At 41.3% G+C, this 11438-nt stretch overlaps 1 protein-coding gene across 3 annotated transcripts in view; it reads left to right on the forward strand.

The window, feature by feature from the left end:
- Positions 1 to 11438, forward strand: part of LOC143896228 (uncharacterized) — a 37664-nt gene that overhangs the window by 22198 nt on the left and 4028 nt on the right. For all 3 annotated transcript variants that reach the window (XM_077403901.1, XM_077403902.1, XM_077403903.1), the window contains 2 exons: positions 8363 to 8448; positions 9099 to 11342. In XM_077403901.1, coding sequence (XP_077260027.1) covers positions 8382 to 8448; positions 9099 to 11342 — 2311 coding nt within the window. In that variant the 5' untranslated portion in view covers positions 8363 to 8381. The remainder of the gene's footprint in view (positions 1 to 8362; positions 8449 to 9098; positions 11343 to 11438) is intronic.

An 11438-nucleotide genomic window follows, 5' to 3' on the forward strand; every position in this document is an offset into this window, starting at 1 on the left:
AGTTCGTGAGCGTATTCAGATGCAAACGAAAAAGTGGCGCATATATATATATATAGATAAGACGAGCGCAGTTTGCTGCGCCTGCACCTGTTCCTTAACCGCGAAATATCGTAAGCAGTCTAAAATTATAAAAATAACATGAAGAATATGACTGTTGACATTTAGGACCACTTCGACCACACTCCGATTAACTTAATCGTTGATTAGTCGGTTGGAAATGACCAATCCGTATTTTGCTCATTAAACAGATTGACAAATGCGGTTGGTCATTTCCAATGGACTAATCAACGATTAAGTTAATCGGAGTTTGGTCGAAGTGGCCCTTTTAGGCCCGGTTTCACCAACGTGATTTAATCTAATCGGTCGATTAAACTCACTCTTCGTCTTTTTCTAGGGGGACAGTTGGAAAGAGATGAAGAGTGAGTTTAATCGACCGATTAGATTAAATCACGTTGGTGGAAACCGGGCTTAGTGATGTAATTGAAATCGGAGCGAAGATCAATGTCGCGCGTGTAATCGTTATACGATCGTCGACGTTGGTCGTCACGTAACTGTTTCACCCGGTCACAAGCGGGTCTTACAATACTCGTGACATGCCCACAATGTAAACGACCGCTGCCGAAATATTCCCCTTATCCCGTTCGATCGCGAATTCACGTCACGGCCGAAACGGCTGCTGTATTTGGCTCGACATTCCGCGCTTCGTACGCCCAGATCGGAGCTCGGAGGAGCCTCGCGGCCGATCAAATCCGTCGTTCGATCTTGGCATTGAAACCGATCCGGCCGAGAGGTAAACAGGCCCGCTCGCAAGCGCATAATGCATTATGTACAGCCGTGCAGTATTTCGTAATCTATAAACGGCAGCAGCCTTAATCGATACCGGTCTCAAAATTGATTTTCGGTCTGATGCCGCCATAAAGAAACGCCGCACGTGCATCGAGTGGATCGTGCGGATCCTGACAGTCCTGACACGTTACCTAACTATCGCTGCGCAAATTGAAAATTGCGCATAAAGCGCAATAAATTTTTGCTATGAGATATTGAGCGATGATCAGAATAAATGCGAAAAGAACAACTATTGGATATCTTTAGAAAGTTGCAATCTAAGATTTGTTACACACAACAAATATGTTGTAGATGTATATATGTAACAAACGACTCATACAAGTGTGAGGCTTTTCCATTTCTTCTAATGCTTAAAAAAGTCTACTACATTACATCGGCTGATACACCTTTCACAATCAAGTTCCGGATTTATAAAAGTAAATAATTAATTAACAAATGTTTTTTAATATTTAATGCAATAAAAAAGTTCTTATATTATTTATAAATTGTCATAAGAAATCCAATATCAAGAAAGAATCTCATGTAAATCCTGTAAAAAAACAATCTTTACCAAAGAAAACATATATAATCACAAATATATTTTATTCGTTACATGACACGAGGAATGTTTCCGTCATTAATTTTAATGTGCAATGCTTCCGGAAAGTTTAGCCTTGAGCAACCATTCTGAAGTGGGAGATAAAAATTTGCCGGTTAAGGGAAAATCCGAAATGGACTCGCGACAATTACATGTTTAATCACATTCCCTGTATAGAAAAAGATATTCGATAAAATATTATTTTTCCTCACCGCATTATCATCCAATACGAATCATGATGATATTAATCCATGGCACGAAATTCTTTAAGTCGTGAAATAAAAATAAACCAATACCTTGTTAAATAACATTTTGTTCTTTTTAACTACCATGTGTATCAACATTTATTATTTTAACACAAAGCACTATTTTAACTCCATCGGTTTAGCCGAATTAACTTTGTTTGAATTAAATTAACGACATATTGAGTAGGAGTAGTGGCGATCTATAGGAATGATTCGAATTGAAAATGACAAAAATTAGGTATAACTTGACACAGTACGAATTTAACCGTGTATCCACATGCACAGTATGTCGCGTTAAAAAAATTACTGTTTAAAGAAATATAAATTTTACGCTGTGCTCATTACATCGACAGCTCATTGTGGTCATTAATTGTGTCAAACAAGGTTCTTACTGCGAGCACGCCGATTCCATATTGATTCACCGCGGCTTCGTAATTATGCTCTATTTAAACCATGCCTTCACACCTGCGGCTTTCTCATTTTCCTAGAGATATATACGGCGCGTATATACCGAGAAAGCCTTGAACCTTAGCGAAGCTGGTGGTGTCGGTGACGGATTTACGCACGACGAATGATAGATCTGCGGGATACCTACATGTGATTGTAGTAGCAAATGAAGGGAGCATTGAAAAAAAGGCGCAGAGAGACGTGTAAGGATTCGAGGACGGGCGAGAAGCCGAGGGGGTCGAGAAAAGATTCGCGCGTGCAATTTACAGGCGTCCCTTTAATTGCGACGCGTCGCTACAAGGGACGTTGTGGATGACGTTGCTAACTACGAAGAAATCTTTAATCTCACTGACGGATGTCATGGGAATTTTTGTAACGTCATGCGTCATTAATTTATTTAGCGACAAGTTTATATCGCACTTTGTACTCGCGACGAAAACCGCGATGAAAACTTTTCACTTTGGAACAAGAGCACTTCCATACGTAAAACTAATTATGAGTTATAATTGATTTATATACACACGTCTAAAGATTTATATTAATTTTCTTAAAATACATATATGGTGCAACTTAAAAATATTTTATATCTTCATAAAGATCGTATTATATAACTGCTATTTAAACAAATATAAATTAAATTCGAATTAATTACGAATTTAATTCATTACAACTTTTTTAATTTTAATTCCATTCCATTCTCAGATAAAAAATCATTCAAGAGTGAAATCTTTCCGCTGTACGTACATTCACGTGTTGAGTTATACACAGTAGGTACTCGTAAAGTACATGGTAATAATACAAGGTAATAATTAGTATGCCACAATAAACAATGCGGTTATCGCTAACTATTTTGAGAGGAATTCACCTTATTAAGATTTCATCGAACAATGCAAGGTTGCATGAATAATAAACTGAAAGGCTGAATAATAAAACATAACACATCATTTTTCATAACAATACGTATTTAATGTAACTGACATAAACGGGAATGAATCCTAACTAAGTAACGAGGAAAAGTAGGTTTTCAAAGTCTTTAGTTAATATTATGATCATTTACATATTTGAATTTTATTACTATTGTTTTATACAAGTGTTTAAATATTAAGAGCACGTTTCCCCACGCGCAAAAGGTATATGTCTTGTAATATTCTAATTATATATCTTCTTGGTAATTACAAATTATCTCGGATATCTCGGATACCTGGTATGACTTCTCGCGTCATTCCCACGCCACTATACGCTGTACACCAGTATCATACATCCTCGGCAGAGAGGGCAAAAGTGGAATTGGCGGGAGAAAAGAAACGACCTTGCTACTTTCAACGGCAAGGTTGCACTTACGCTGTACGCATGCTATCATAACAGCTCAGGTTCACTGTACTCGCATCATCGCCGCATCGTCCGCAGACTGAGATGTTACTATTTTTCTTGGTCACGGTGTAACAGGTTTTCTACCCTCGATTAACTTTTGATTCTATCTGAACGCGCGCCGCAAGGTGCAATCTGGATTGTCTCAAAAATTTTCCAAAGCAAGCCTTGCAATGTTTGCTAATGCAATTTATTAACAATTTCGGAGCTGATCTCTCGTCACAAACATTTGCCAATTTGCAACGTTATCGGTATGTTCCTCGGACTGCCTGTATTCTGAATAATAAAAAATAATAATCGCACGCGTCACTTATCCTTCGTTATCCATAAAAAATGATTGCGATGAATCAAATCGATCGTCGACCGCGCAAAGGACATAAAGGCTCAAGGATCGGGAAATATACGCTTATACATTTTCTGCTAATTTTCTATTATTACGGCGTTATCAGCAATGTTTGGCGACAAGGCTAACTATGAGGATTACTATTTTTCTTAAAACACGCGTTCCACGCGATTAACAAGCCGTCACCGTGTCAAGGATTCCAATAATCGTGTTTAATTCGAGGCCGGTCTTCGTTTCGCACGTGGAGCTTACTCGAAGTGAAGAAAATTATCTTTGAAATGAAATGAAGAAAGTATTCATATAATATAATTCAAGGCTGTGTGTAACTCTATAAAACTAAAAGTAATTATACTTTGAACCTTATTGAATTTCGAATTTATAATTAATTCGTGACAATGTTTTGCCATTTACAATTTTTTAAGGGTATTTATGCAAATCGATGATGAGCTATGTGTACTGATTAAAAAAAGAGCATTTTTGTAATGCAAAAGAAACCGATAAAGTACATAATTATATGTCTTCGTCGTTCTATAAAAAGCCTCGATACCGCGGCTTGCAATCGTGTCATCAATCTTTCCAGTAAATGATAATCAAGTAATGATTTATACCTTTAACGGGGTGATCTCGTCAAAACTGGTTGGCGTGATTCTTAATAATGATACCGAGCGCGCGATGCTCAACCACAATTAGATTATCGGCGCGTTCGACCAGTACCCAGACTAGTAAATTCTTTGTCCTTCGTCATTTTTGTAATCAGTAAAAACCGTTAAATCTTCAATCTCGCGGTAAAAGAAAAAGAAGAAGAAGAAGAAGAAGACGAAGAAGAAGAAGGTGCATAATAACTGTCGATAATTACAAGGTTAATGCGGCCCGTGCACATTACGTAAGTTTTTTCCGAAGTCCTTCTGAAGGCTGCGATAAAAACGTTCTCTCGATAAAAAACATGCGCGCGCGATATTCCCATTCTGCGTTTCTTTGTTCACGTTACCGACACAAATCGTAATGGATTTTAAACCACAAAAAGAATCAAAACGGGAAGATACGAGCCTAAAAGTGCGGACTTTAACGATTTCTAATTGAGGGAAAATCAATTTACTCTTTATATCGTTGACTAAGAAAAGAACCTTAGTCAAAATTGATTTCAACCGAGCGTTTGAAGTGCAAGCAATTCGATTAATAACTATTAAAGAGAGTGAGTAATTGTATTATCGCACTGCAGTGCTTACATTTGTGCATTTAGACTCGTGTTGTCTCTATTTGATTTCTCGTATCTACAAGCAGCCAATTGTTATCTATACTCAACTAACTTTATTTATTTATTCTGTCGGATTTTAAGATCTTCTTCCGAACGAATGTGCACGAAGCTATAGTAATAATATGCGCGTGTTTGGATATTACGGTCGGTAAAGCCTCTTATGAATGATCAAAGAAACAGAAATGAATCAAAGGCTTAGCGCGAATATCTTCTACTTATCTACATTTCTTAGAGATACACATTAAATATACTATTTATAATAATAATCCGTATATTAATAAACCCTTAACGACGTATGTGTTATTAGCAATCGCGGGAAGCGCGACATCGCGTTTGATTTACATTTAGATCGAGTTATAGCGCTTTGACGGTTAGTCAAAGTCATGTCAGCATAGTGCTGATACAAGTGTGCATCAATTATGACGCGAAGGCTAATGAAGTGGAAGACCAATTACGTCGTTTAATCTGGATTACTTGACGTGATTAAAACTAGCATTTTGCCACGACATGTCCTCGTAACGTAATACACGTGCAATAATTCAAAAAATAGTTTTACGTGTGTTTGCACGTTTGAGATTATGGAAGAGTGGACGTATAAACGATGTTCTCTCGACGCCACGCCGTATTTGACAGAAAGCGAGAGAGAGAGAGAGAGAGAGAGAGAGAGAGAGAGAGAGAGAGAAGGAAGAGCCGGTTAATTCAGCGACGTCGATTCTTGCCAGCCGAGATATCCATCGACGGAGGGCGAGTTAATTGCACGACAAACCGCGAGATACGCCGGGCACGTTGTCCTTGGAATGCGTCCGAGGTTGCGAGTTCGTTTAGGTTTCATTCCCCGAAGTGGCAGCAACAGCAGGAGCAGGAGCAGGAGCAACAGCGGCGGCGGCGGCGGCAACAGCAGCATCCAGCAACAGATGGTAGACCTATCTGAATCGGTTTATAAATAAGTCATGTTGCCTCCTTAACAGCCCGTCATTACTCGCGTGCACCTTCTTCGTACCATTCCGGCATATATATCCGCAGCTTAGGGTATCCGTTTACACTTTGATGGTAAACGATATTAACGGCCCGAACGGCCCCCTCATTATGCTTTATGCGCGCAGCGGTGCGCCCGCCGCCGCGGCAACAAAACGTCTGCGATTTCATGCACGATGCAACGTGGTATATCTTGCGCAACGTAAATTGCCCGTAAGGGAGGTAAATAAGGGCTGAACATAAGTCACAGCGACAAATGACATCGCAGAAATGAGCTAAAATACGTGTCATCTGCAAAGATCGAAGGCCGGGCGCGTAATTGTTCATGTTACGAGAGGCAATTTCTCGTGGATGAAGAACAATGTAACCCGAGCCTCAAATAAGTTATAATTGGGAAATGAAAAAAAAAATGCGTTTTCTCGATTAAGCTAAGCTTTGCTTGCTTTCTCTGAAATTTGCGTTTAATATATGTACCAGAGTAAATGTTATATATAAAATCAAGCGCGATTAAGCTCCATTAATGTTTCCTTGCCCGATCTATTATTTATTTTGCATCAGCCAGCATCGATGTTCGGCATGCGAAATTAGATTGCGTGCTCTTTCGCATAATCGTAAACGCGCCTGTGATCGTAAGCAACGACCACGTGGAATAATCTTGATTAGCATTCAGGTAACGATCGACGTGTAAACGGAGCCTACAACATCGCGCCGTGAAATGTTTCATTCAACGCTGCGGAAATTTCTCCGAGCATACCGTTTTATAATGTGGGTTATTCGCACGAATTCAATATTTAAATATCAGCTGCGGCAATTTGTTGTAAAAACTCAATAATTCGAGTATATCTTACTCGAATGGGGTGATTAAAGAAAATTTTATCTTTATCTTCATATATAGATAAAACTTCGATTATATATATAATTCTTTCTATATTTTTAATCTTTAGATTACAGAAAAATGAAACAAATATTCGCAAAAATCGAACGATGCAATTTAGGCGCGCTGTTAAACGATTCTAAAAGGTTGATATGTTAACAAACAGATCGCTTGTCTGTGCGAAAAGAATTTTGCAACGCACGATTGGCATTGGCAGTGAATTCGCAGTCTGAACGTGCCATTGAAACTTTACCGTCACGATTAAGTAATGACATAGGCTTTTTAACTCCTTAAGAAGGAAGACGCAGTCGGATGTTACGTCATTGTTCGCGCAATATTTTTTTCACTGGACGGGAAGGAAAGATCACGAAACGAGATTGGAGAACGGGTCTATTCATTTCAAGTTCTCAACGCAGTTAGTTCCTTCCTCCCTCTCATTCTCTCTCTTTATTTTTCTCTTTTTACTTCTTACACGTACGCGCGAGAACGCGTCTCCTCTTCGAAGATTTTCTTCTTTCGACGGTGTATATACATACGTGCTCTATTGACAAGTCATGTACGTTGCAATTCGTTACGAGTTTACACAGCGTTGCTTCTACCGTTGCTGCTGTTCACGCGTTGATACATATGGAATACGTCGCGAGCAACGGCACGAGAACGTGAAACTCGCACCGGCATGCTAAAAGAAATCTGTGGTAGCACGGTTTCCGAACTCTTTTAAAGCAAAAGTATTGTACTTATATATTATGGCGTTGATTTTTATTCATATTTAAAAATATTTTGAAATGTATTGTAGAAACATGATGTTGGTATCGAATATCTAAACGTTTAAATTTTTAAATTACCCCTTGTGAAAAATATTACTGTACATCTTCTCAGTTAACGTAGCAAAACTCTGTTACTCTTGTTTAAGTATTAGTGGTAATTAATGTGCTCGACAAAAAGTTTAGAATTGACGACGAACTATATCTATATATCGTCGCCTATGGCAATGTATGCTACGAGCATTTATATTTCCGGTTGCACAGATCTCACAATCAGTTTCTCCACCGAGCCATTGCTCGTAGTCTCCATCTCGATAAACACCGGCGCGGCGTACCGCACACAATCAAGAGCGCTGTAGAGGTGGTTGCGAAAGATAAGATGCACGCGATAACGTTCTTTGATGTAGGTGTTAACGTGCGTTAAGATGCTCTTTCGTTATCGGATGAATCGTTAAGCAGAAAACGATAGCCGTTCTTCGAAATGGCATCAGGGTTAACAGCCAAGATAGTCAACATGCACGTACCTAGACATACTCATCGTTCGACAATTCGACTACAGGGAAAATCAAATATAACTTTGAACCAAAATACGACAAAAATAAACGCCATTTATTTAAGAAATTATTTTTCCATATAATAATGATTGGTAATTTTACTATATGTTGCAGATAAAGTTGAATACAAAAGATGTGGAAAGTTCGATCAATTTTGAGCGTCTTTGCGACGCTAATCGTAACAAGATTGACAGAAGCTGGTGAGAACTATTTAATTTTCATCTTTATTTATTTCAGTTTAATTCAGTTTTTAAGAAATTAATACAAGATACGTTTCTTAACAAACAAAAATTATCGATTAATCATCCGTTTCGTTTTGACATCAAATTTAGAATAATCAATATTGAATGGTTGAGAGAGTTGATTAATATTCAGATCAGTAATATATATATTTTTAAAGTATTACATCTAATTTTTTTTTACTAAAATATGTAAGGTGAATATTAATCGGTTTTTTTATCAGTTCTTTCCCAGCAGAGGCTGCGATGTAAAAAATCATTAATCAATCCGTCAATTAATTTATTTTAACACGAGAATGAATATTTCTTTTCGCGGCATGACGACTACAAAATTGCAAACAACGAGAACATTATTCTGATCTATACAGATATAATTATCTGTAAAATGAGTGTTACGGACAATAAAATAGTTACTTTATAATCTGCTTTATTTAATATGTTGTGCTGTTGTGTGTTTATTGTTTTGAAAATTGAGTTTAATTAAAATATGCTGTCTGAACATATAAAACAATAAAAAAAAAAAAAAATATTGAGTATTTTACGAAATATTTCATTTAGTCAGCTAAAGATTAAATTGATTTTGAGTGCTAATTAAGCATATTAAATTGCAGATTATTACGGGTATAACCAAAACCAATACAGGCAGAGCAATGCTCCTTTTAAATGTAGAGAAGAGGGTTATCATCAAGATCCTCGTGACTGCAGAACTTACTATAGATGTGTAGATTGGGGCAACGGCAGCCCGCTAATGACCTTCAAGTTTGAATGCGGAGTAGGCACGGTGTTCTCCAAAGATAAGGGAGACATTTGCACGCATGCAGAAGATAGCGGTCGGTCTGAATGTGGCAGTTCCGAGAATGAGCTCGATTCGAACGTGCAAGATCTTCCTTCCCCCATATGGACAACAACGGGCAGAACAACGATACAGTCGCGACCGACCATAATACAATCTCCAATAACTACTGGACTATCTACAGCCACGACTGAAGCTGCTACAACAATAAAAAAACCAGACATAACAATACAGCCACCGTTACCGAGTCGACCAACTATGGATCAACCGGAGAATAATGATATTAATTGTCAGAATGGAAATCAGTGTACGCAAGAAGGATTTTTAGCCGATACTTGTGACTGCAAAAAATTCTACAGATGCGTAAACGAAGGTTACGGAAACTTTAGGAAGTACGATTTTAAGTGTGGCGAAGGAACTGTTTGGGACCCAGAGATTCAAGCGTGTAATCACGCTTGGGCTGTTACAAGGAAGAACTGCAGGCAGAACTTAGAAAGTGGAGACAGTGATAATAGCGGACAATGGAATGGAGATAATAGTGGGCAATGGAATGGTGACACTGGTAGTCCAGGTCAACCGGGAGATCCAAGTGGCCAACCAGGACAACCTGGAGATCCAAATGGTCAACCAGGTCAACCGGGAGATCCAAGTGGCCAACCCGGGCAACCTGGAGATCCAAATGGTCAACCAGGTCAACCGGGAGATCCAAATGGCCAACCAGGACAACCAGGTTCTCCGGGTAGCCCAGGTTCTCCAGGATATCCGGGGACACCAGGTTCTCCCGGCACTCCAGGCTCACCAGGCAGGCCAGGCTCTCCGGGATATCCGGGGACACCAGGTTCTCAAGGCACTCCAGGTTCGCCGGGTAGTCCAGGAACACCAGGTTCTCCCGGCACTCCAGGTTCGCCGGGCAGTCCAGGAACACCAGATTCTCCCGGCACTCCAGGCTCACCAGGCAGCCCAGGCTCTCCGGGATATCCTGGAACACCAGGTTCTCCCGGCACTCCAGGCTCACCAGGCAGACCAGGCTTTCCGGGATATCCGGGGACATCAGGTTCTCAAGGCACTCCAGGTTTGCCGGGTAGTCCAGGAACACCAGGTTCTCCAGGCACTCCAGGTTTACCAGACAGCCCAGGCTCTTCGGGATATCCGGGGACACCAGGTTCTCCCGGCACTCCAGGCTCACCAGGCAGCCCAGGCTCTCCGGGATATCCGGGGACACCAGGTTCTCAAGGCACTCCAGGTTCGCCGGGTAGTCCAGGTTCTCCGGGATATCCGGGAACACCAGATTCTCCCGGCACTCCAGGCTCACCAGGCAGCCCAGGCTCTCCGGGATATCCTGGAACACCAGGTTCTCCCGGCACTCCAGGCTCACCAGGCAGTCCAGAAACACCAGGTTCTCCCGGCACTCCGGGTTCACCAGGCAGGCCAGGTTCTCCGGGATATCCAGGAACACCAGGTTCTCCGGGCACTCCTGGTTTACCAGGTAGTCCAGGAACACCAGGTTCTCCCGGCACTCCGGGTTCACCAGGCAGGCCAGGTTCTCCGGGATATCCGGGAACACCAGGTTCTCCCGGCACTCCAGGCTCACCAGGCAGCCCAGGCTCTCCGGGATATCCGGGGACACCAGGTTCTCAAGGCACTCCAGGTTCGCCGGGTAGTCCAGGAACACCAGGTTCTCCAGGCACTCCGGGTTCACCAGGCAGGCCAGGCTCTCCGGGATATCCGGGGACACCAGATTCTCAAGGCACTCCAGGCTCTCCGGGATATCCAGGAACACCAGGATCTCCGGGCACTCCAGGTTCGCCGGGTAGTCCAGGCTCTCCGGGATATCCAGGGACACCAGGTTCTTCGGGCACTTCAGGTTCGCCGGGTAGTCCAGGTTCTCCGGGCACTCCAGGTTCGCCGGGTAGTCCAGGCTCTCCGGGATATCCAGGGACACCAAGTTCTCCGGGCACTCCAGGTTCGCCGGGTAGTCCAGGCTCTCCGGGATATCCAGGAACACCAGGTTCTCCGGGCACTCCAGGTTCGCCGGATAGTCCAGGCTCTCTAGAATATCCAGGTATTCTAGGTTCTCCAAGTAGTCTAAATATTTCGAGTTTTCTTACATCTCCTGAAATTCTAGACTCACCAATTTCCTCTAGCAATCAATCATCAA

Source organism: Temnothorax americanus, unplaced genomic scaffold (genome assembly GCF_048541705.1).
Source record: "Temnothorax americanus isolate GAGA-0224 unplaced genomic scaffold, ASM4854170v1 Scaffold18, whole genome shotgun sequence".
NCBI classification, from domain to species: Eukaryota; Metazoa; Arthropoda; class Insecta; order Hymenoptera; family Formicidae; genus Temnothorax; species Temnothorax americanus.